The sequence below is a fragment of the Taudactylus pleione genome, unplaced genomic scaffold (genome assembly GCF_031769625.1).
Source record: "Taudactylus pleione unplaced genomic scaffold, aTauple2 ptg000041l, whole genome shotgun sequence".
Lineage (NCBI taxonomy): Eukaryota > Metazoa > Chordata > Amphibia > Anura > Myobatrachidae > Taudactylus > Taudactylus pleione.
In genome coordinates, this window is record NW_028284443.1 from 44,662,438 (window position 1) to 44,689,393 (window position 26,956).

General features: G+C 44.9%; 1 protein-coding gene and 1 long non-coding RNA gene across 3 annotated transcripts in view; one reads left to right on the top strand and one right to left on the bottom strand.

Moving 5' to 3' along the window:
- IRS2 (insulin receptor substrate 2) overlaps positions 1 to 15,734 on the bottom strand; it is a 29,279-nt gene extending 13,545 nt beyond the window's left edge. The window contains exon 1 of the mRNA XM_088458326.1: positions 11,861 to 15,734. Coding sequence (XP_088314452.1) covers positions 11,861 to 14,906 — 3,046 coding nt within the window. The 5' untranslated portion in view covers positions 14,907 to 15,734. The remainder of the gene's footprint in view (positions 1 to 11,860) is intronic.
- Positions 15,735 to 15,868: 134 nt separating this feature from the next.
- LOC148538130 (uncharacterized) lies at positions 15,869 to 24,865 on the top strand. Of its 2 annotated transcripts, none has more exons than XR_015872508.1 (3): positions 15,869 to 15,931; positions 20,780 to 21,724; positions 24,123 to 24,865. It is a non-coding gene; the product is annotated as an uncharacterized LOC148538130 (long non-coding RNA). The 2 variants fall into 2 exon arrangements; XR_015872509.1 differs by lacking the exon at positions 15,869 to 15,931 and adding an exon at positions 20,220 to 20,299.
- Positions 24,866 to 26,956: the final 2,091 nt, after the last annotated feature.

Below are 26,956 nucleotides of genomic sequence, written 5' to 3' on the forward strand. Positions count from 1 at the left end.
CAGGCAAAGCCTGGGGTCTTTTAAGGGCAGCATCCTTCCACGTCTTTATTAGAGCTATTTATAGTCATCAAGGATTACATTATGAAGAAGTAGTAATCAGATGTGAAGGTCCTCGGTACTAAATGATGTTCTATTCAACCCAAAACAACAGACAATAAAAAAGTAACTAGGAGCCATATGCAACATTAAGCATGTCATTTACTGATACAATGTTATCTAGGGTGTGGTATGAGATGTTGACAGTCATAATGTTGAAATTGATCATGTCAACATGGTCATAATATCGATATTGACCATGTTGAGATTCATCATGTAGACCAGGGGTGGGGAACCTTTTTTCTGCCGAGGGCCATTATGATATAACATTATTCGCTGGCTCGATGCAGGCCACGCCCCTCCGTGTGACATCATATGGGAGCGGAGTCACAATCACCGGTGATTGCAGGAATGCCCGAAGCATCATAAAGGATACTTCGGGGAGCTGTAAGGGCAGCAGTGTGACTTTCTGAAGTGTCCTACAGACGCTCCAGGCAGCCCTGCTGAATACATTCTGGCTGCAGGGTGCCATTCTAGGCACCTTGCTAGCCAGATGATGCTAGCAGAAAAAAGCTCTGAGGGCCAGACCAAATGATTCCGTAGGCTTATACGGCCCACGGGCCTGAGGGCATATCGTCCCTGGTGGCCCAGCAGGTGACTTACCTGCTATTGATGGCTGCAGCAGCTCCAGCAGTCTTACAGGTCCCAGTGGTCATGTGCCAGTCACTTCCAGGTCAGATCTCAAGTCCTCCGGCGTTCAGGTAAGTATTTTTCTGCTATCCCTAACCCATACTTGCTGGCTTTTTATATCTCCTCTCCAGGAGAAGCAACTGGTCACTTTGGCGAATCGCAGGGCTGCGAGGAAGGGGTGTGGCTATATGAAGCGTTTCAGCATCATCCTCACTCATTCCACCCTTCACATCACCCTTTCAACTAAGCCCCACATCTCACCTATGCCATTCTTTGCCTATGCTGTGCCACTGTGAGATATGTATGGCTGTATGGCTGATTATTCTATGCATACACTAAGCTGTAGTGCTTGTCTGAATGTGACACACATTCACTTTGTGTTCTCCACATTATGGATCTCCAATATTTTATAGCACTTGGTAGAAAGTACAAGTAGTGATGTACAGATGACAAATGAACCACGTGTATGAAATTATGCAAACAGAAGAGTGACCTCTGTAGAGATATGAGAAGTTCACTGCTTTTAGACACTGATAGGCAACATGATATACCTTAGGGGCCACACTGGGTGGCCCTTTAACCTTCAAAGAGGGCCACACATTACCCATAATCCCAAGTAATAAGGTAGCACAATACATATAAATCATAGAAAGACACCTATCAGTAAAGTATTTTAGACAAGTGTTGCAAGCTATAGACAACAAATATGAAATGAAGCTGCCGGGACAGGAGCGTTGTCTGTGAACCATCACTGTTTTAAGAGATCCTATTTATTGCTTCCAATATTTTGGGTTATATTGCTTCCCTCTAACTGCTCTTTGAAGTCTTCTATTTATATATGACTTCTTTTTGAAAGGTTGTTCATGTTAGGGCCAGACTGAATTCCTTATAAGTAAGTTTACAGCATATGTTTGTCAAATGCTAGAAGAAAGTTATGAATCATAAATTCCAATTTCAAGTTCTCATCATTGGAAAATAGATCACGATAATTTTCATTTGTATACAGCTCTGCATTTTTAATAACTGTAATGGATATAAATATATATTTTTAAGTCAATCTAATCAAGTCAAATAAATCAGTCTAGTAGACCCAGGAAAAAAATGAAATCCTAAAAAAGAAAACTTTTCTGAAAAAAGGAAAATTATAGGACTAAATGAAATTGTAATGGATTATGTGTGGAGTTTGTATGTTCCCTCCATCTGTGGGGATCTCCCCCTGCTGAACTGGTTTCCTTCTAAAAACATACTGGTACGTTAACTGGCTTTTAACAAAAATCACCCTACTGTGTGCGTAATAAAGAATTTAGACCGCAAGTTCCACTGTGTAAGGGACTGATGTGAATAAATATTTAATCATTAAATCGAATCATTAATATTTATAGAAGCACTTCGGAATATATATTTGCTATATAAAAAAACATAATAAAAAGTGGTGGAATTACAGCATGTCTCTTTCTTGGAGCAGTTTAGATTATATTCTAAATGTCCTTAAATTCCTTTGTATTGCTTGTAATAGTATTTCAAATATCAAATAAGCATATCCTCTGATATAAAATATCTCAATGCTTTAGGTTGTTTATGCATACAGAACAAGTGAATGCAAGCTTGTCTATCTTAAATGTAATAATCAGAAGCAATCACCAAACTAAACACTTGAACTGCCTTATGCCTCAACTGCTCTTCTAGATTCACTTTAGAACACATAGAGCCTGATTCAAAGACAGACGCAATGGCAATTTTTACGCAGATTTAGCGATTGTTTGCTAAAGTGCATGTGCGAACGCTACATGGCGCTTGCACGAACCTGCACTGCGCATGCGCTGCGATTCCATTGCGATCACGCACGGACACTGATGACCCACTAACGCTAAAGAATGATTGCGGACATAGTGTACATGAAGCACCGCAACCCTAATCAGTGCTGGTCATAGAGATCCAGCAAATCTCTCTAAACCAGTAGGAGCTACCGCTGACTATAAATTGCCACTTTAAATCTTGTGGCAAATACAATTAAGTTATCAGTAGTAAAACCAGTATTTATTAAATATAACCCTTATGGTTGGATTCAATTAGCACAAGGGAAAGGGTTGTAGCCTAGGACTTGACGCCCGAAGCTATTCAATTACAAAACCTTTTCCTCTAGCGGTACCACAGAGATTCCAGGATAAGTACCCGGAGCTATAGGTTAACGCAATGGCAGCAGCCGCAATAAGAGAGCAGAAAGCCTTCCTTAATGCAGATCTGTTGGAGCCTCAGGAGGTAACGAACAGAGACCTGGGTTAAGTGCAGCCACGGCACTGCTTCACACCCACGATAATTAGCGTAGCTAACTGAATCCAGCCCTTAGTCTTCCAGATTGTTTTTTAGCTTTTCATATTTATTTACCGAAATGCACTTGTACTTTTTATTATTTAATAACTGAAATACTACTAAACATTTTTATGTATTGGTGCATACACACGGGACGACCGTCAGCGATAACAATATCGCTGAACGATCTCCCTGCACCTTCCTGGAGTTCTGGATGATCGATATTGATCATCCAGCATACCACCAACGACGGGCCAGCGACCCGTGATCAACGATCACGGGTCCCTTTATAACCTGGTCGATATTGACCAGGTTGGCCTGCATGCACGGTCGATGGACGATATTGTTATCGTCCATACATGCCCGCGCATCGCAGGTCGTTGGTTGGAAGGCACCTAAAAATGCACGATATGAACAATATGATCTATATCGTTATCGTTCATATTGTACATTTTTATCGTACCGTGTGTATGCACCATATGTGTTTCCATGTTTGCTTTCTCTGAATGTATATTACATTTTCTGTTAATAATTTTTTTATACTGTTTTAGTTATGTATTAAAATAAGGGACACATACTACTAAAGATCAGGTACTACCCTGGTGTTACCAACCAGAGGATGTGCAGCCTGTTTTTAACCAAGCATAAATGCTGATATCTGATAGAGGTAGCAATAGTCCTGACATGCTCTATAAACCTTCCATAGCTTAGTGAATTATTCCATTATTTTTCAATTGAAACAACTTTGATAAAATAGATTGCTAATGTAAAATGAGTTACAGTGGCGTAACTAGGGTATTTGGAGCCCAGGGCAAATTCCCCCCCCCCCTCGAAGTGCGCGGCAAAAAATGGGAGTGGTCACTTAAAAATGGGGCGTGTCAACATGACACACCCCTTTATTTTCAAACTGAATATTCCTATCCATATGCACCTTAACCCCAGTAGTACCCCTTATACAGTACCCCCAGTATGCAGTTGTGGTCCCTCTTATGCAGGCCCATAGTAGTGCCCCTTATACAGTATCCCCAGTAGTGGTCCCCCTTATACAGCCCCCAATTAGTTCCCCTTACTCAGTACCCCCAGTAGTGGCCCCCCAAATGCAGTGCCCCATGTAGTGTTCCCCCTTATGCAGTGCCCCCAGTAGCAGTCCCCACAATGCAGTGCGCCCTGTAGCAGTATCCCCTTATGCAGTGCCCTTTATATGGTGCTCCCAGTAGTAGTCCTCCTCCCCCCTATGCAGTGCCCTTTATATAGTGCCCCCAGCAGTAGTCCCCCCCATGCAGTTTTCCCAGATGCAGGCACCCAGTAGTGATCCCCCCTATCCAGTGCCCCCTGTAGTGGCCCTTCCTATTATTGCCCCCAGTAGTGGTCCCTCAAGTGCAGTGCCTCTAGTAGTAGGCCCCTTTTATAATGCCCCCAGTGGTAGTTCCCCCCCCCCCAAGTAGTAGTCCCCAGTAGAGGTTCCCCCTCCCGATTAAGTGCCCCCAGTAGTAGCCCACCCAGTAGAGGTCCTCCCAATAATGGTGCCCCCAGTAGTAGCCACCCCTCCCCCGTTGTGCCCCCACCCCCAGTAGAGGTCCCCCCAGTAGTAGCCTCCCCCCTCCCCCGTTGTGCCCCCAGTAGTGCAGATAGGTTAAAAAATATATATATATATATATAAAAATATACTTACCTGAATCCACGCTGCTGCTGCTCCGGTCCGCGACACCGCTCCCGCCGCCCCTCAGTCCTCCCGGGCTGGCGCGCTCAGCATTATGGGACAGACGTCATGACGTCTGTCCCATTACCCACTGCAGGAGCCGGACGGAAGCCCGGCTCTTGCAGTGGGTGCTGCAGCAGTCAATGAGAGTATCTGACTCTCATTGGCTGCTGTTTAACACACGCATCGCCGCCTGCACTGGCGGCGATGCGTGTTATGCACAGCCTGAGCCCGCCTCCTAGCGCTATTGGGCAAGCGCTCAGGGGGAGGGAACTGGCTCAGGTGTGCAGCACAGGACCGGCGCTGGAAGCCTAGCGCCGGTCCTGTGTAAATGTGTAGCGCTGACCGCACTCATTAAGGTCGGCGCTACACTGGCTAACTAGGGCGGGTGGGCCGGTACCGTGGCTGGCGGCGCCCCCCCGCGCCGCCGGTCCAACGGCACCCAGGGCACGCACCCCGCTCGCCCTGCCCTAGTTACGCCACTGATGAGTTATTTAACATTTCAGCCAAAGTTAATTCAAGAGAAAGGTCAGTGGACAAACAGAATGTTGTGTAAGGTGGAACAGAAGACAAGAGTATATTTGCATGGTACTAGCTAGAGTGCAGACACACCAGAACCATCCTCTTGTGACAGGAGAGTACAAGCTAAACCAGAATGGGTAAGTTATCATTACTGCTAACTGATGCACTTAATTTGTGTAAGAATGTACATATTACATAGTCACATGTTCTCCTTCTCTTGAAGCACTTATTTACATTTGTAACAAGTGCTTTTCAATACCTACAAAAAATATATATATATAAAACAAAACTAAAAATGGCAAAGCAAATTGTTATCAATGTATTAAAAACTTACGCTATAATTTATTTTGCAGTCAGTTTCACATTATAGTAAAAAACAGAACATGAGCTATATATGTCACACTATAAGTAGCAAATAACAAGTGAACATTAAGTGACTATAGAAAGACTGCATCGATCAGATGTTCTGTCTTATTGCGTTCACATTTTATTATATCGAACACCATGTATTATACTTATATGACTCCCATTAATTTTGAAAATAGGATTTTTATTATATTTTGTTAATTTACTTGTCGTAGTATAATGACAATTTTTAAGGGGCACATCCACTAGCAGACTGTGAAACAACTGCACGATTATGACATTGTAATCGTGCAGTCGTTTCACAGTCTGTGCTGTGCCTACACTGAACGATCAATCGTCAATCATCAATCATCCCCGAACATGGTCTATCGGTCGTTAGCGGGAGATTGGCCAGCATGTTCGGGCGACGATTAATGTCGGAAACGACTAGCGGGAGTTCGCATCGCTGGTAGTTTCCGACATTAAAGTGCGCGATTTGTGCCTGATTACTGAGCGATTGCATGATTACGATGTCGTAATCGTGCAATCACTAAGTAATGTCGCGTAGTAGATATGCGGCATTAGACATGTTGCAAATAAATTATTAGGCAATCATATAGAAGTAGGGGAATCAATTAACTTTATTATTTACTATAGATAACAATGTATGAAATAGTTTGAGAATAATAAACTATATGTGCTGGATATTTTACTTGTGATTTTAGCTAATTATACACATGATTATGCAGCTTGCCTAAAATGCTTGAAAGAAGGATTTACTTTAAATTGCACTGCACATGTAAGTGGCCAATTGGACAGAGCTGAGAGGCATGTCTTTTATTGGTCAGCAGATGACTGCATGCACTGATATCGGCCATTTAGCAACTGAAATTGCAAGTATAATTTATCTGATTGGCTTTGATTTTTCTCAACGCCAAAGCCGAAGATGCTGGCACTATATAAGTAAACGATATTAAATAAATAAGCACAAAATTAATTTTGGTGCCAGCATTTCAACCATGCCTCACAATATTTCCAAAGTTCAGGGGGGCGTAGCCGTGACGTTAGTAGTGTGTCTTCATCTTAGAATATGTCCTTAGCAACCCTCCTCCTAAAACATCACTGGACTATGCCAAAATTAGGAGAGCTGAGGGGGTATGTTTGAACCACAGCAATGCATACAAATAAGTGATAGAAAACAGGTCACTGCCAATAGGTCCTTACATTTAATCAATAAGGGTTTGTGAAGTCAGTTACCTGGTACACACATTATACATCAGTCATACAGATTCTTGACCTAGCAGCAGCTAGATAATCCTGCACTCCAGCCATTTCCTCATTACAATGATCCATCACTGCATTTAGGGGACGATTCTATTCAACGGGAGTTCAATAGTGCCGGGAAGTTGGTCCCAAAACTATTCAATTCAGCGCGTTGTTAGGTCGACTAAATGATTTCTTCTCGCACTCTTGAGGTTGCAAGGAGAAATACGACTAAAGTGCCGGTCATGAGGCAGTTTTCTGGATTAGCGTGGCGTTAGCAGCCTTGCGGTCGGCATCTTAGCAGGAGAATGCCGGTTCTCGTGACTAAACACCCAGTGAGAACCAGCATTATCAGACTTAACTTGTAATAGTCGGACTAAACAGCATGCTGTATTGAAAAGCTCCAGGATCAACTTACTGGTGCTATTCAACTTGCGCTGAATTGAATAATGCTGTCAAAAAGAGGACATATTCATTTTTCTGATTTTTTTTATATAAAATATAATTAACAAAAGTTTCCACTGGAACTAAAATCTCTGATATGTTTAATATTTGAGAATGTACTCAATTTAACAGTGACCTCACAACGTATTATTGAAATACTTAATATACACTTAATTATCGTGTACTCCCTGTAGTAACTGCAAATATCCACAGTACAATCTCCACAGTCCCTGCATTTTAGTGTTCATATTTCCAAGCTTGCAGATGCTTTCTCTAAACTCCAAGGATAGAGAGAAGTGACGTGGCCACAACTAAAGAATGCACTGCCTGGATTTAGTCTCAATAGAAAGGTGCTATATAAGGGAATGTTGTTGTCCTCGGCTGTTTAACATCCTATCAAGATAATAATCTCATCCAGAGCGCCTAAATGTTAAGATTGTGCGACCTAGTACAAAATGTTACAGTGCAAGATCTCAATGGAATTTTATATTAGACCAAAATGCAATGAACCAAGACAATTAAGTTGACATTTCTTGGAAAAAAATGTTTAATGCAGTTTCAGTGTATTAGGCTGTCACATGCATTGTATCTCATGAACATACACATATGAATCCTGTATTTTGTGATGTCTTTACACTCTATCAATTGCCAAGTGAATAATGTTGCTGTTCATTACGGGCTTTCTGCTACATGGAAAATAATAATAATAATATTGTGTTTCTTAGGCTACACATTAGGCAGAAACGAATAATGAATGCTACCACGTACTTTTCTTGACAGACAGGATGTTATTCAGTATGTAATTTGGGTTTATGCTGTACTACATAATCATGGAAGACACTATAAAAATTTGGGTAGCTGTAGTACATAGCCGTGATATATGTAAGAGACTGGCTTTTTTTTTTTTTTTATTATCCACAACATAAAAAAAATCTGCTTAAGTAAATGTGGTAATGCAGGCCCCCATCTCAGGGAGCACGGCGGGCTGAGCGGTCAAAACCTTTCAGGCCCTGGTGCTAAAGGGGTGTGGACACTTGTGGGGGCATAGCTGTGCCCATCAAGGGCCCTATGTAGGAGACACATGTTAACACTTTGCTGGTGCAAAGGAGGACATGACCAGGGTGCACGGTTACACTTCCCCTGCACTTCCAAGCTTCCTGAGCAGCTTGTGTACCTTTTACCCCCTCCTCCCGGCACCCCTGACAGGGGCTGCAATGTTATTTTCCCCAGAGCAAATGACAGAGTTAGCAAATTCATTATGTTAGCCAACCTTAAATAAGATGTCTTTGAGGCATTAAACAGAAGCTCCTATAATAACAGGAAACATAAGACAAGCCACAGGAGCTTTGTAATTGGATGTAACAAATCTGTAACATAGGGCTCGATTCAATTGAACGCAAATTAAATATCGCCAGGAGAGAGCTCCGGGAGCTATTCAGTTTAGCGAGCTTAGGTCGGAGAATGACCGTTCTCCCGCCCCTCGCACTTTAAACAGGGTGTTTAGTCGCAAGAACGGGCATTCTCCAACTAAACTGCACGGCGCGATGCTGTTTCCGCGGCGCTAAAATAGCATCGCGTCTGTACTTTTGTCGGATTTCTGCTCGCACCCCTGGAGGGGTGTGAGAAGAAATCCTTAACAGCACGCTGAATTGAATAGCTCCAGGAGCTCCCTCACGGCGCTATTTAATTTGTGTTCAATTGAACCGAGCCCAGTGGTTTAAATTTATTGTCTTTGTTTGCTGTTATCTTGTCCACAATGTTTTTTTTTATAAAATTTACCTTGAATGAGCTATGACTTTTGGACAACCCCAAATAGTATAACATTTCCCCATAGAATAGCCAAACCCTCATTCCCTGAAACCAAGAGCTGGATCATACCATACATAACCCTTGGTGTAAACCTCAATCAATCCACAGTTTTCCATTAGAGCGCCACTGAAGAATGATGAATGGCTAGTAGTGTACTTGTTTTCCCTGCAATGGACAAGCTGTGGTGTGGTCTGCCTTTTTAGCTTCAGAGAGTAGAGGCTTGTAGCAACGGAGGCTAGGGGGAGGGGGTATTATATAAATTCTAAAGTGGACAACTACTTTATTTAAAAAATGTTCATTTCGATGGTACTACAATTGTAACTGAGCAGGGCTAGCCCATAAATATTCATAAGATCTAAGTTCTCCTGAATGTATGCACACCTCAAATATTGCAAGTTTAAATAAGATATTGCAAGCCCAAGACTTGCTCTGTGTCCTCTATTTACTATACCACACATTTAGACGCCCAGGTCCCTTTGGAAGAGGAGTAGTATGTAATTTACAAGAGCCTTCTTCAAAGCACAACAATAATGAACTCCTCCCCATTCAATGCTAATCTTGGACAAGATGCTCTTCAATGGCTGTACAAGGAAAGTATAACTAACTACTAGAGGCAACGCTTATACTAGTATATGAAATACTGCACAAGAAAGACCACATTCATAAACCTTTCTAACATGTTCACAATAAACAATACCTGAATTACACTGTAATTGTAAGAGACTGAACTACAGAGCTATTTACACTTTCCCCTCAATAGCTGCAGACGCTATGTGCAATCCGAGTGGAAATATTTTGCTTATTTAACCTTCCCCTTACAAAAGAGGATTACATGGCACTTCCGGAGGTTATGTAAATGGTTTATGAAACTGGTTTCAGACACAAGAAATTCATTATGCACAAGATGCATTTATAGAAAAACCAGGTCTGTTGCATCTGCCTATAGAACTTAAAGGGAACTGCAATTAAAAAAAAAAAAAAAAAAACTGTATACTATACATCAATGACACTACATCTTACATCAATAATACTTCTTCGGTTTTCTTTAACATCTCCGTCTACAAATAGCAGCAAATAAATTCCCATTGTGCTGTGTTTAGAAGGTGCATACAAGTGGCATAGACAGTATTTACCAGTGTATAAAAAAATTAAAATATATATCAATTTTTACCTAAAAATGTTAGAATGATAGAGGATGTTAGACATAGGAAACATAACTACTGTACTGGAAAGCTGGTGCCTGCTCATTGATCAAGTATTCCACTAATTAACTTTAAGCTTTTTCTAATTAGTCGATTTACATATTGAAGTACAAAGGACACAATCACAAAACGCCATAGGAAGATTGAAACAAACTATTTTTTTGATGCTATATAGTAAGATGACTGATAAAAGAAGAGACCTCTGACAGTGACAGACAGAGAATAAGGGAGAATGTTTTGTGTCCCCTCCAGGTTAAAGGTTACAAGAATGCATTGCTTTGATACCTTTGTAAACAGACATAGATGCTGACTATTGTTTCATTGGAAAAAAAGAGAAACTAAACGAATAGGTTTTATTGTGTGAATACTAGAAGATACACAACTTTCTAAAATGAAAATACCACAGAAGCCAAAGTGAATTTTAACGCTGTTTTGCCTAAGTACTTCCGAAAGTTCTTCAAAAACTCATATACTTACTAAATTCTTAGGAAAACAGTGCATTTTCAGGTTTTAGGAACACACTGAATATAACGTATAATCTGCTGTGAGGATTTTCATGTGACACAACTGAATAACACAGCTGATAAAAATCCACCTAAACCCCACTATTAATGATCCCACACAAACCACACTAAATGTTGCGGTCAGTGGTGCACGACAAATAGGTTTTTTTCATAGCAGCACTTTCCTTTAACATCATGGGCGGAATTCAATTGTTTCCTGCCCCCATTGCGCTCGACGGAGCTATTCAATTGTTGCTCCTGTCGGGTGTGATCAGCTGCCGGCGCACCATTTCAGCTCGCAGCGCCAGGGGGTGCGAGCTAAAATGGGCGAAAAGTGACATTTGGGCGCCCAAACATCACTTTTCGCAATCGCGCCCAGCACTTTGGTCGGGTGTAGCAGCTTTACGCGGCTAAACCCGACCACTTTGGGCGCGATCAGAGCGAAAAACAGAAAAAATTGAATAGCGTCCCGCGATCTCCCGTCACTTTAGACGGGAGATCGGGAGCGCTATAACAATTGAATACCGCCCCATGTTTGACTCTTATCACATGTAAAATTATATAATTTCAAACGCACTAATTCTATAAATAAATACATTTTAAAAAAATGTTAACTAATGAATAATCTATTAGGCATTAAAATTATTAGACCATTTGATAAACTGCAAAGGGAATATTAGGTATTTGCAGGAGAAGAAAACGGGTTTGAGGTGGATGAGAAAAGATTTTTAGCCCAAAAATGCATTTGTTATATTACAATTTGTAAACGTTACTTATGCAAAACTTCTACACCTAAAAGGGGATAAAGGTGCCATTACCTGCCTCACTAACCATGGGACTATACTGAAGTTAGAAATAATGTGTCCTTACTGTACATTGCAAATTATTTGTCAGATCTTGTGCCACTTTGCTCAGCCAAATGTGCTTGAATGAAAAATTGTTCTGAATTTAGCTCAAATGTGCCTGAATGAGATTTTATTATGATCCTAGTTTATTTGCTGGTGCTTATTTGTACTGGAAAACACGCAATTTCTCACCTCTGACAGTGGTGGCACCCTTCATCCGATGTCCCAGGAAATCAATGCTTGGATAAGACCCAATGTCCATACTGGCAAGTCCCAGAGCAGGCAAGTGTCCCCTGGAAGAGGCTTGTGTTAGCAGCAACAGGTTTCGCTCTTCAGGTGACAACTCAATGGCAATGTAGTTAAGTCCATTTTGGAACCCAGCAGAGGTTTCCCTGCACATGGGACTGCCACACTCACCAGCCTCCAAAGTCTCACCAGGCCTCAGAGACACATTCTCCACTGAGGCTGAGCTATGTCTCTTGGGACTGTGTGCAAAGGAAGGAGATACAGGAGTCACTTGAGTAGTGGATGAGAAAGTCTCAGAACTGTGGCGACGACGTCCCCCTTGTGGGTCTGCCCGAATGACCTTAGCACCCCTGTTTGGATCTGGGGGAGGACTGTGTAGGTTAAATTCCCCTTTCATCTGGTCCATGAGCAAACTGAGGCACTGCACACCAGAAATTGTATTCTCTATAGGTAAGGTTTCATTTCTTGGTGGAGAAGACACAGGAGTCAAGGGTTGTTGTATGGTCTTCCTTGGGCTCATTTCTGTGTAGTCTGAATTTGGACGTAAGTTTGGGGAGACACTCTGTTTTGGGGAAGGAGGTCCAAATTCTAGGTTCATATAATCTGAAACAGGAGAGCGTTGAGGCTCAGATCCAGAAGATGAGGAAGTCGGACTGCCTTCAGAAAACAGTGGTGCTGTAACGGATAGAGCAGGTTGAGGAGGCAAAGGCAGGGAATCTTGTGACCTTGTCTCTCCAAAACATATGTGAATATATTCCCCACCAGGTGGGCTAGGTGGTTCTGGAGGATGCTCACTCATGCTAGGAAGAGTCCGCAGTGCGAGGCGGGATGGTCGAATTGCTCGACCATGTGGAGAAGAGCAAGCAGGGGACCTCATCATTACATAGGGTTCAGCATCAGCTGGGCTGACAGGCTGGGGTGCCATTATATGATTCTGGCAGCAGCAGTTATTTTTAGGTTGCATGAAGAAATAATCAGGTGGAGTAAAGGATTGTGGCTCTGCAGGGGAAAGTCGCTGATGAACAGGTACTGGCCGTGCTTTTGGACCACACCACATATGCATATAACCGTCTGGTGAATCCTCCTGTGAACCTCCAGTGGACTCATGGCAGCAGGTACGTGGCTGTAGGATTTGTTGTGGGGCAGATACACTTGCTGGACTCATGGGAACATAATCTGTGGAAGAGGAAGCAGAAGCTGTCCCATGAGTCATGGGCATGTATCCATCATCCTCATGACGCCCAATCTCCACATCCGCATAGTCTTCTGGATAGAAATGGCATGTTTTAGGAGATGAAGACAGAAGACCAGGACTTCCCTTATATGTGGCACGAATCAGAGTAGCCTCATCAAGGGAAGCAGAGGAAAGTTGAGGAGTTGTAATTTTCTGTCTTCCTGGAGTAGTTAAAGAGTATGTTCTCTTCCTGGGACACTTTTCAATTCCTGAACATTCCAATCGACGACCAAGGCATAGACAGCCACCTGGAAAAGGTCTATCCATTGACATGTACCCATTCATTTCTCCAGTGTGTGGGGGAGTGCCAGAAACAGAATCTGGGGTGCCACTTCGGCAACTTAAATATACTCGTGTCAGTTCTCCTGGGCTTGAACTATATTCATCCAAGGATATAAATCCTGGGTCACTTGGGGAGCCAGTTGCTGAAGCATTGCAACTAGAAGGACGTAGTGGAATCAGCGGGTCAGAGGCAGAGCCATGACTACTGCTGCCTGAAGATAAGCTAATTGGACTTGCAGCTGAAGGTGGAGACCGAGGAACTGGCATGGACATAGACCTGCTATGTTGAAGAGGACCAGGAGCTGGAAACAGTTTTCCATTACGACCACCCAAACTCAAAGTATGGGAACGACTTAGTGGTGCACGTAGAATACTAGGACTTAAGGGACTACTTAAGACAATTCTGCTGCTTAAATTATCTCCTTCACTAGCAGTTCGAAGTCGTGACGATTGGTTCATGGGAACACTGGCAGAAGAAGAGGGAGGACAGTCTGTACGGGTTTTCCTGGCCAGCCCAGTCTGGCTTGGTGGCAACTGGCTGTGATGTCGTCTGCCTGGGACAGTAATGGGGTTGGAACTAGAGGACTGGCTTTTACTCCGTGGTCTAAATTCAGCCAATTCCTTCATGGCCTTCATTGCCTCCAGAATAGTCTCATGAATGCTCTGGGCTACAACATTATCATCAACCTGCATCCAGATCTCCCCTGGTCCAGTGGAAGCTGAGCGACCAACCTCTACAAAAAAGTAGTTGTCCGAGTGACCGCAGCGTCGGATATTCATTAACTGGAGGGTCACTGTTGGTGTTTCGCTATTTAGACGTACAAAACTGATGCTTCGTGCAGACAAGCACAGGCGATGTACACCAATCATACTTTTAATCTGGCCCAAACCTTTGGGTTTCAAGTTTACTTGCCAAACCTCTCTGTAGACAGCACTTGCTGGAGTTATTAGTCCATAAATTGGGTCCTCGGTCAAAGCCAGGTGATTGCTGCAGTTAGTGCCGCAGCCGGCAGTTCCCGAGCAGCAGCAGCCTCCTCCTGTACCTGAACATACATTTTTGTCTTTTTCTCCTCTGCCAGTACTAAGCAGCTCTGTGAGAGCCCTATACCAGCTTTCCTGCTCCTGCTCACTCTCTGCTGCCACTGCAAAATACTCATCCCGAGTGTAAAGGGCAATCAGGTACTTGTTTTTAGCATCTGCCCGTTTGTTAATGTTAAGGCAGCTGTCCAGAGATATGACCCTTTTGGCTGCTGCAGACTTGCTCCTCCACTTCTTTTCACTCTCATAATACTCAAGTCTGGCGGCAGGGCAACCTTCCCCTCGCTCTTTCAGCACAAAAAAGCGTTTGTGGCCATGCTTCTGTTTGCGTAAATAGCCACATTTTTTTACACTGCTGCTGTTGTTGTTGTTGTTGTGGTTCAGATTAGAGCCAGCAGGGAGAACTGACTGCCCTGGTGGTGTAGGAGGGCTGGCCATCCTCTTCTTACAGGTACTGCTGCCCCAACCACTGCTTGGGTAGATTTGCAAGGGTGACAGACAATCTATTTGTAGTTTTCCACCTTCAAAAAAAAAATAAAAATACAGTAGGCTAAGGTGTAGTAAAAGACAGGTGACAACACCTGAGTGTCCGTCTTGAGTCTCCTTTCTATGCAGGTAGTAACAATAATTCAATGTAATAAAAAAAATGTAAGTTCTGAATGTATTTTTCTTGCAGTGCGTAGTAGCCTCCCAGACAGGACAGTGCTTAGGTACAGTAACATTTAGAATGCCCTGATGCTGCTGTACAAATAACCGGTCCAGTACATATCCGTTCTCTGAATGGAGAAGTAGTAATCATATGTAGAGTACTCAGCCGTTCACACTGGGTGCAGCTACGCAGAAAAACAAGTGACAGACCTTAAAATGCCAAACAGGGCGATAGATCAGCTCCATAAACACCTCCTGTAGGTTCCCGGTGCTGTCAGGCGGCGTTTACTCCTCATAGCAGTGACATGGAAATAAATAGGTGCCCAGTCTGTGGTGTCTAGCCATGCTCCTGTGCCCATCAGCTGCGCCGGCCAGGCATGGGGCTGCTCACTGCAGACGTAGGTAGAGGATCCTGCAGCCGGTCACCGTGTAACAGTAAATAGCACATCTCATCGAGTGACTGAACTAAAGAAGCAAAACAACATGTGACGTACCAAGTTACCGACAGTAAAAACACACACACATATACACACACAGGCAATGGGCGGGCAGGGGCGGGGAGTGACTGGGGGCGAGACTGTCCGTCAGCCTGCGTCTCACATAGGCATTGCACAGCAGTAGGAGGAAGGGGAGGCCGTTGTGCACCATGTATGACTGGGGGAGGCAGGGCTTCCATTGCAGACGGTATTTTCTAAAGCCATAGCCCTCCCCCAGTCTACCTTCAGCCCCTCGTCCCCTCCTACCAACCCCCACCCCGGCAAGCCAGGCAGAGGGAGCTGTCAAGGTCCAACGCATGAAAATGACTAAGGACGGGGGTATATGTGTGGTCTCTGCTCTCCCTGGTCACCCAGCCCCGTTACAGGCTAGATTCTATTTACATATCCGTGAGCTGTGTGTGTATCTCAGTGATTCATTGAGGAAGCGTAGATGACGCTGGTATAGAGAGTACAGCATCTGCCCTTGGGAAAGCAGGACGGTACATGGATGATGTGTCATTCAGTTTTTATAGTGGGAGACAATGCACAAATGTCACTTTTCCATCGTGACGCATTGGTTGGTCAGGCGATGTATACTCTCAGTGCAGGGTGACCTCAGCCCTGCTGCTCCCGGAATGTGACAGCAAGCTCTACCTTCTATGTAACCTCTGCACTGCTCATTCTCCCACCCCCTCACCCGTGTAGCTACCGCACTGCTCTCTCCTCTGGGTAACTATTGCATTGCTCTCATCCTCCACCCAAGTGTAACACCTGCAATACTGCCCCCCGTGTACCCCCAGCACTGCACTCTCCACCTCCCGCGTAACAACTGCACTGCTCTCTCCTGTGTGTAACTGCTGCTTTGCTTCCCCCCCCCAGTGTAATCCCTGCACTGCACTCTCCAACGTCCCCGTATCAACTGCATTGCTATTTCCTCTGTCACTGTATAACTGCTGCATTGCTCTCACCCCCCCCTGTCTAACACCTGCAATACTCTCCACCCCAAGTGTAACCCCTGCACTGCACTATACACTTCCCGCGTAACCCATGCACTGCTTCCTCCTGTGTGTAATGGCTGCACTGTTCTACCCCCAGTGTAACCCTTGCACTGCCCCCCCCCCTCAGTGTATCCCCTGCACTATCTCCACCTCCTGCATAACCCATGCATTGCTCTTTCCACCTCCTGCATAACCCCTGCACTACTCTCCTCTGCGTAACTGCTGCATTTCCCGCTCCAGTGTAACCCCAACGTGTAACCCTTATCTCCCGCATAACCCCTGCACTTCTCTCACCCCCACCCGTTTGGCTCCTTCACTTCTCTCCTCTGTAACTGCTGCATTGCTCCCGTGACACCTACACTGCTGTAATCACCCCCAGTGTAACCAGGGCCGCAACTAGGGGGGGGCTAGAGGTGCACGTGCATCGGGTGGGGATTGCGGGGGGGTGAAAAATCTGACTCGGCCATCTGAAAATGGCCGCCGCCAAAGAGGAGACAAATGCTAGAGGTCCCTACTGGACCTCTAGTGTCTGTCTCCTCCTTGGCGGTGGCCATTTTTGGATGGCCGTTTTCAGCAGATTCCATGCGGACTAGCCGTCCGCATGGGCTCTGCTGAAACCGGCCATCCAAAAATGGCCACCGCAAAGGAATCGACAGATGCTAGAGGTCCTACTGGACCTCTAGTGTCAGCAGAGCGCATTGCACACAGCGTTCCCGGAAGCGCTGCAGGGAGAGGATGCTGAGAGCTGCATCTTCTCCCTTCAAACCCCCCTGGAAACTAGCATTAACCCCATGGCAACGAGCATGTAACTCCAGGCAACGAGCATGGAACCCCTGGTAACAAGCATGAAACCCCCTGACAACAAGCATGAAACCCCCTGGCAACGAGCATAAACCTCATGGCAACGAGCATAAACCCCATGGCAACGAGCATGAAACCCCTGGCAACGAGCATGGAACCCCTGGTAACGAGCATAAATACCCTGACAACAAGCATGAAACCCCCTGGCAACAACCATGTAACCCTTGGCAACGGGCATGAAACCCCATGGCAACGAGCATGAAACCCCATGGCAACGAGCATGTAACCCCTGGCAATGAGCATAAACCCCCTGGCAACGAGCAGGCAATTTTAAAGTAATTAGAAGCATTACTGTGGGGCACAAAATGGTGTCGGGCAAATATGTAAGTGGCACTTTGGTAATAGGCATTACAGTGTGTGGCATCATGTGTAATGGGCATTATGGTGTGTGGAATAATGTAAGTCACTATACCAGGGACGTCTGAGTAGTGCACTGCCTTATTGAGGAGCAAGGACAAAATCCAGGTATATGAAGGGAGGGGGCGCAAAATTGCTGCCTTGCACCGGGTGACAGATATCCTAGTTTCGGCCCTGAGTGTAACACCTGCACTGCTTTCTCCTTTGTTTTACCACTGCATTGCTTCATCCCCTGTGTAACCACTACACTGCTCCCCAGTGTAATCCCTGCACTGCATACTCCCCCCTCCCTCATTACCCCTGCTCGCTTCTCTGTGTAACCTGCACTGCACCCCCCAAACTTGTAACCCCTACACTGCTCCCCCGCCTCCCCTCGTGTAACCCTTGTACTTCTCTCTCCCCCTCCTGTGTAACCATTGCACTGCTGTCTCTCCCCTCCCTGTTTAGCTCCTGCACTGCTCTCTTCTGTGTAACCACTGCACTGTTCCCCGCCATGTATCCACTGCATTTGTTTGTAACCTCTTTAATGTTCTCCCTCTTTACCCCCATGTAACTCCTGCACTGCTCTCTCACCCTCCCGCGTAACCTCTGCACTGCTCTCTCATCCTCCCGCGTAACCTCTGCACTGCTCTCTCATCCTCCTGCGTAACCTCTGCACTGCTCTCTCACCCTCCCGCCTAACCTCTGCACTGCTCTCTCACCCTCCCGCGTAACCTCTGCACTGCTCTCTCATCCTCCCGCGTAACCTCTGCACTGCTCTCTCATCCTCCCGCGTAACCTCTGCACTGCTCTCTCATCCTCCCGCCTAACCTCTGCACTGCTCTCTCATCCTCCCGCGTAACCTCTGCACTGCTCTCTCATCCTCCCGCGTAACCTCTGCACTGCTCTCTCATCCTCCCGCGTAACCTCTGCACTGCTCTTTCATCCTCCTGTGTAACCTCTGCACTGCTCTCTCATCCTCCCGCCTAACCTCTGCACTGCTCTCTCATCCTCCCGCCTAACCTCTGCACTGCTCTCTCATCCTCCCGCCTAACCTCTGCACTGCTCTCTCCCCCTCCCTGCAACCCCTGCACTGCTCTGTCCCACCTGCGTAAGCCCAGCACTGCTCTGTCCCACCTGCGTAAGCCGTTCACTGCTCTGCCCCTCCTGCGCAAGCCCAGCACTGCTCTGTCCCTTCCCTCTAACCCCTGCACTGCTCTCCCTCTCCTGCATGGAATAACCCTCCCGGGGGGGCGCCTGACCCTAAGTCCCTCCCCCGGGTGCCCTAAACCTAACCCCCCCCCGCGCGCGCGGCTGTCCGCTTGCGGCGCCCAGCATCCGCTCGATCGGGATGCCGGGCCGGGCGTCTGTCTCCCGGCGTCGGGGAATGTCAAGCGTCTACATCTAGACGCCCGGCATTTCACCCTTGCCGGGATATGACAGTCGGGAAGCCGTATGCCGGTATTAAGGCTTCCCGATTGTATACCTCCTGCATAACCCCTGCACTGCTCTCTCCCTCTCCCCTGTAACCCCTGCACTGCTCTCTCATCCTCCCGCGTTACACCTGCACTGCTCTCTCACCCTCCCGCGCAACCTCTGCACTGCTCTCTCACCCTCCCGCGTTACACCTGCACTGCTCTCTCACCCTCCCGCGTAACCTCTGCACTGCTCTCTCACCCTCCCGCGTAACCTCTGCACTGCTCTCTCACCCTTCCGCGTAACCTCTGCACTGCTCTCTCACCCTCCCACGTTACACCTGCACTGCTCTCTCACCCTCCCGCGTAACCTCTGCACTGCTCTCTCATCCTCCCGCGTAACCTCTGTACTGCTCTCTCATCCTCCCGCGTAACCTCTGTACTGCTCTCTCATCCTCCAGCGTTACACCTGCACTGCTCTCTCATCCTCCTGCGTAAGCCCAGCACTGCTCTGCCCCTCCCATGTAACCCCTGCACTGCTCTCCCTCTCCTGCATATCCCCTGAACTGCCCCTTCGCTGCAACAACAATCAAGTGTATTTTGGCGGAGAAAGTTGAAGCAGATCAGCTATGGTGATTGGGGGGGGGGTTGGGGAATGAGCTGTCTGCACTAATGTTATGGAAGTATGTGTTGGCTATATAAATGTTCCAGGCATCCTCCGCTTTCTGCAGTGATTCATGTTTATACTGCAAAATAGTATTTGGAGGGAGTGTGAGTGGTTAATCCTGTGTAGTGCTGATCCCCTCCTCCACCACCACTAGCATCACAGAATAAGGAGAGGTAAAGGGAGGCTGCTCATTAATCAGTGCTTGTTTTGTATTATCATGTGGCTTCTCTTATTTAAAAATACCACCCAGAGAGTAACAGGGCTGCTGGTATATTTCACCACGCAGCTGCGTTATGTATGCATGTACACGTTCCTATAGTAGCCACCACTCAGTGTCTGCACTGGCTTCATGAGCATTGCAGAGCTGAGCATTACCAAACCATTCAACTAAACCCTTCTTTTTTCACATACTCTGATATTCAGACTTATGGTAAACTCTTATTTTTGTAAGTTGGATAAATTGTAAGTGCCATGAGAAATATGTTGAAAATTGCAGCCTCTAAACAAATGTAGACGGGGAGGTTCCCTCCTTGTTTACTAGGATCAAAATGAGTCATCCTGCTCCCAGCAGATCTCTAGTACTACGCTGCACATTGCAGAGGCTGTAGTGTAACCCTTTGTATGGACAACTCCTAATCACCTGTCATCCAGGCTGTGATAAATTTGAAAGCTATGTTTTGGGTAAAGATACTCTATAATAGAATAAAAACAATGAAGTGGGTTAGCTTAAGCACCTCATATTGTCTGTTTCTCGTTTCTATCTAATAATAGGTGGAAATGAGGGCTGCACTCCGGCAATTCAGTGTTTAGCGCTGTCTCTTACACCTAGCAATAAGCGAGACCCGTTAACAGTGCATTCCTTATGGTATGTTGTTATGACACATGTGTTTATGTTCTCTCTGTTTTGCAGGGAGTCCTATTGAAGTCATCTGTTTTGAATGAGCGTAGTTTCCATAGTGCATCCACGGGGCGGGATCTTCTTTCATCGGCCACACAAGGCAAACAATCACACCGCTCCCTGTGCGATGTCTCAGGAAAGCACCAGCCCTTCACATCCAAACAAGAAGGCAGACCTGTGTTATGCTGTGTTATGAATCTCTCTCTCTCCCTCTCCCTCTCCACCCCCTTGAAAAGACAACAAACAAAACAGTGGGCTGGAAAGAATTTCTAACCACGCCATATATGGCCACACTCACACACGTCTCCCTCTTATGCATTATGAATGTATCTTCTTTACAGCCTATGACAGGGCTATCCATAAGAGCTTACAGTCAAATGTTATTACGGGAGAATGCACCACCTGCCAGTATAAAAATATCTGTATTGAAAACATCATGTTATGCATTAGATGAAAGCATATCCAGGACACTTGCTTTTCAATGTGTGTTTTTATAGGTTCCTTCTATTAGTAAAGTTTATCTGAACAAAACATCTTTTCTGGGTTAGAGTCCAGATATACGTCCAAAGCTCTCTATTTTAATGACTGATATATACTTTGATGTGTGAGCTTTGACAGGTGGTACCAAAATACAATTCACAACATTGCCATTACAAAGAGTTATCTCAGATATTAGAGACATCATTTTGGCACCTTAACTGCTGATCAGCACAATGTTCCAGCATTTGGCTGTGACCTACAGATTATACTCATGTGGACAGCAGATGCATGCAGGGTCAGTCATTATGCCTACATCAGTTCAGCATAAAAGCAATTTCTGCATCTCTTTTTCCATTTGGCAAGGTAATTCAGGCGTTTGATGCACATTTACTTAAATTGCTGATCTTAAGAAGCATTCACTAATCGGAGACAGCAATGGTGATCTCTCTAAATATGGACAGTTCCGTGCTGTTAATAGTGAGTACAAATGATAGTGTTAATTATTATTTTTTAATTGTTTATTGAATGTCAGGGTAATGCTCACAAGCCTAAAATCTATATGTTGTTACAATGTTTTGTGATATGTCAACTGGAAAAACAGGTAATTCTAAAGTCTATGTAAAACACATTCATGCAAGTAATTTGCGAATGATTTATTTTTGGGGGTAAAACATAGCTATTCTGATATGTAAAGAAATCTATTAGTGCATCTTGTTCACTTGTACTACATTGCAAAATATTTGTTTTATGCCATACCTCCACTCTTTCTATAGTTGTATCCTGTAATTATAGCACCGTTATAGAATAAAATGTTAATGCCAACTAAAGAACACTTTATGTGATCTATTTATCATAGGTAAAAAAGTATTTTTCACAGGAATTAATGTTTATGCTCATTTATCAAATCCCCCTGCTGCTGAATACTATTGCAGAATATAGCCTTCACTACAGGACTTTTGCATTGCCTGTTTCTCATGGAGCGCTGTGTTACACTCCTGTCCCCCAATAGCTAAGATAATGATTATTATTATTTATTTATTTTTTTTTAAATCCACAACTTTTGATTATTTTTTAATATTGACCCTAAAGCACGAGTCGGGTTTCTAGTACCAGTACCACATGCGCTGCTTGATACTGAACAACTGGCCTGGCAAGTTGTAAGTCTATTCTTACCACTGCAGGCAAGCTGAGCATCATTCAGCTGTACCAGTGACTTTAAAAAACAAAACAAAAAAAAAACCTAACAAATCTTAATTTTGAAGAGGTCTTAAGAAATAGACCCCTTTAATATTTGCAATTAGGCAGAATATACTGTCAGAACAGGCTGTATGATCTCTTGTGATAGGGAAACATTCCTGTTTCTATAGGAGCTACCTATGTGGGTGCTATAGGAGCCCCTCTATAGGAGCTACCTATGTTGGTGCTTCAGTACCCCCAATATGTGTGTTCCCACAAACCTTTCTGTGCATTGCATATGGAAGGAGAAATAATGAGAAATCCAAATATTAACAGTTGGCTCATATACCGGTCATTCAAGGTGAAAGCACCACAACATATATAGTATCAGTTCTTCATTCAGTTGTATGTGTCCTATTTACTAAAGGGAGAAAACCCATTTCTCCAACAGAAACATGAGTTTTCACCAGAGATAGGCCTTCTTACTGTATATCAGGGGGTTACCGTTATCCCAAAGCGCAGGGAAGCCTATTTAAGAATGATTGTACAATTACCATCGCAATTTTCTCATTGTTATTGCCATATTAATCAGGTTTAGTCCACAGAAAAAAAGTTGAATTTGTCCAAGGCATTTTTTTGAATTACAATTACATAATGATCTAATAAACATTTTTGTATTTTTTGATGAAAGCGGAACTGGAAGTCCAAATTTGGGCTTACAGTTCCATTGCACATGTGTGAACTGGCCAAACCAGGTAACACATACATAGATGCATGCAAGAGAGGCTGGTAAAGTGTTAAGGCGGGTATCCACTAGACGAGATTCTCCCTGAATGATATCGCTGAACAATTTCCCTTGAACTTCCCGGTGTCCAGGAAGAACGATATCGTTCATACACATGAACGATTTTACAAACTGTCAACGACATAGAATGTGGCAGGGAATTAAAATTCTTGGCCTGGTGTTTCTTGAGGGGTGTATACTGGGCTGATGTTTCTTGAGGGGTGGGCAGAGCTTTCATGGGGGATAAATAGGAGGCGGCCATTTTAAATCTGCATTTATGCTCTGTGGCTACTTTGGTTTAATTTATACCTGTGGAACACTCTTGCGTTGCTAATTTGCTCTGGTTTGTTTTTGGCTTGCCTTTGAACAAACTGTGTCTACTTTCTCTCATCATGGATCCCTTTCGCTATCATGTGCTGACTGCATATGCTGGAGTTGTGCTGTTAACAGATAGGGAGAGGTCTGAGAAGCGGAGAAGGGTTCACTCATGCTGGATCAAGGAGTGGCTGCTTCAGAGGGGTTCTCTCTCTCACATGCCACTGCTTATGGAAATTCATGAGAATAATCCTGAAGACTTCCACAACTTCCTGCGGATGGATGACGACACCTTTCCAGGAATTGCTGGGCCTGGTGATGACTTACATTCAGAGGCAGGATACCAAGATGCAGAGGGCCATACCTGCAGAGGAGAGGCTGATCGATTACAAGTGTAATTAGCTTGCTGTCCTTATGCTATATGCTGCTGGACCCCACTGTATGCCTTATAAGTGTACTTCGCTTGCTGTCCTTATGGTATAAGCTGCTGCCAACCTCTCTATGATCTTCAATGGTTAATTGCTGCTGCCCATATGGTATATGATGTTGCAGAGCTAGGTATTCCATCTTTTCTAATTATTTATTCTTTTTAAATTCTAGTTTCCATCTTCCGTTGAGGATTGGCAATTAATTGCACAGGACTTCGAGGCAAGGTGGAATTTCCCAAATTCTGGTGGGGCAATCGATGGAAAATGTGCACAACAACCTGCCCATAGCAGTTCTCTGTATTTTAATTATAAAGGCTTTTTCTTTTAGCATAGTGATGATGTTATCCATTCTAAATGCCAACTATGAAGTTCTATATGTGGATGTGGGGAAAAATGGACGTGCTTCAGGTGGTGGGTCCTTCAAGGACATTGTATTTTACCAAAGGATGAAGTCCAGAAACCTACATTTACCACCTGCCTCCACATACCAAAATCAGCTCAATTTTGTCTTTGTACCCGATGAGGCATTTGCTTTACATGAACATGTTATGAAGCCATTTGCTCAAAGGGGATTGATGAAGGAAAGACGTATTTTCAATTATCGACTATCAAGGGCAAGGCTTACTGTGGAGAACGCCTTTAGCTTCATGAGCAGTAGGTTCTGCATTTTCAATACACCAATTAATTTACAGGAGGACAAAATTGAGTGGGTGGTATTGGCCTGCTTTGCTTCCCAGGAAATTAACTCCTCAAGGGCCACAACCTAACTCACTTGCAGATCCAACTGACAATATAGACGAGAGCGAAATGTGAGCGTCTGTGTCTAGATCACAGTTTCCCATGGCGGCCTCGGTACGCGCAAAAGAAGTTAGGGAACAGTACAGTCGTTTTCAGTGGTGAGGACGCAGTGCATTGGCAGGAAAATTGCATTTCCTAATCTGTTTTAGAAAATACACCTTGTAATCAGAAAAAATTATTTTTTGTTAGAAAAACATGGGGCCTGATTCAGACCCACTCGCGAGCGGCTGTCCGCTCGCAATTGGGTCGATGGTCTGCACTGAGCATGCGCACGACGGAGGGAGCTCCGTCGTGCGCATGAGCCAGACGCGACGAGCGAAGGACTTTCGGACTTTCCTTCGCTCGTTGTGTCTGATCAAAGGGGGCGTGCTGTCGATGTTGATTGACAGCACGCCCCCTTTGATGGGCGTGCCTCCCTGACGGGGGCGTTCCCAAGGGAACGCCTACCGTCAGAAGCTGGCCCACTGACATCACTAGTGATGTCAGTGGGAGTGATTTTGGCTCTGATAGAGCCAAAATCACTCCTGGCCTTGCGGTTGAAAACCTCAACCGCAGGCTCCGGCTCGCAGTTTCGATGGTCGCGATGGTCAAGACCATCGCGGCCATCAAACTGCACGCTCGTATAGGCTGTGGGTGGTGACCCACAGCTATACGAGCGTCCAGGAGGACGCTCCATTTTTATGGAGGGCGGCCCTCATTCGGAGTGTGCGCTCTGCTCAGAGCGTACGGCTCTGAATGAGGGCCATAGTTTGTGTACCATTTGTTTTTTTTAAATAATTTCAAATACATTACTATATACTGATTATTATAAACATATATAATGTTAATAAAGTTTAAAGTATCAATGTTAATATTTCCACAATTGATTACCACATTTCTGCAAAATGGCAATGCAGATATCCCAAAGTAGATTATACCAGGGCCTGATTCAGAGCCGGAAGCTCTGACAAGAGCGCTCGCTCTGAATCAGGGCCCTCCTACCTCATATTGGAGCAGCCTCCTGGCCGCTCGCATAGCTGTTGGTGACCACCCATAGCTTATGCGAGCGGCCAAAAAGATGGTCGCGGTGGTCAAGACCATCGTGACCATCGGGCTTGCGACGAGACCCTGCGGTAGGGTCTTGCTGCCGCAAGCCCAGGAGTGCTTTTGGCTCTATCAGAGCCAAAAGCACTCCCACTGACATCACTAGTCACTAGTGATGTCAGTGGGGCCGGCCCCAGACAGGCGTTCCCATGGGAACGCCTCCGTCTGGGCAGCAACGCCCACCAAAGGGGGCGTGCTGTCAATCAACAGCACGCCCCCTTTGATGCGAGACCCATAGCAACGGCTTGACCATCACTATTCGGGTCTCGCACATGCGCACAACGGAGCTCCCTCCGTCATGCGCACTAGGGCACCATCGACCCGCTTGCGAGCGCTCAGCACTCGCGAGCGGGTCAGAATCAGGCCCACAGAACACTAATATCCTGAACAAATCAACATCAGTAAATATGTAATTTTACCCAGGGTTGGGTGGGGAGGGAGGGGAAGCTTTAGGCACCCCTGTGGAAGATTAACGTATGCCACACACAAGGGCGGGTGAGGGATTGAGACTACTAATATAGGATTAGGGTTAAGGTTTTGAGAGGCTTTAGGGTAAGGATACGTTTACTGAGGGTAAACTTACCATCTCTACATCTGGAGTTAAGTATTAAACCGGTTGCTAATCTGCCTGAACCCAGTAACTTTATATGAGGCCAATTCTATAACGTTTACAAACCATCTATGACCCCTAACCACACACACCCCTTTTCCCCCTATCTCACCTTTTAATGCATCATTAGTAAATATTGCTTATGATACAAATAAACACAAAACACATGTTTTTTTAACACAAAACGTTTATCTAACTTTAAAGTTTTTTGTTTTTTTTCAAACTTTTCCGGACAGGATTCATCAATTTATACCATACCAATGACTGTCTCTGGAGCAAGGACTACTCCAACAAATACAAAAATCAGGCACTTAAACAATTGGTCATGTGCAGTAGAGACCAATTTAGTGATGCCAACATAGCCATGGTAAAGGGAAAGATCCAGATTTTTCAAACTGTATTCATGAAAAGAGCACAAGAAATATAAATGTCACAACGTTCAGGAAACTGGTAAATGAAGTCCATTAGCCATCGTCATGGCACTATGACCAAAATCCTGGTCACTCTGGAGAAAA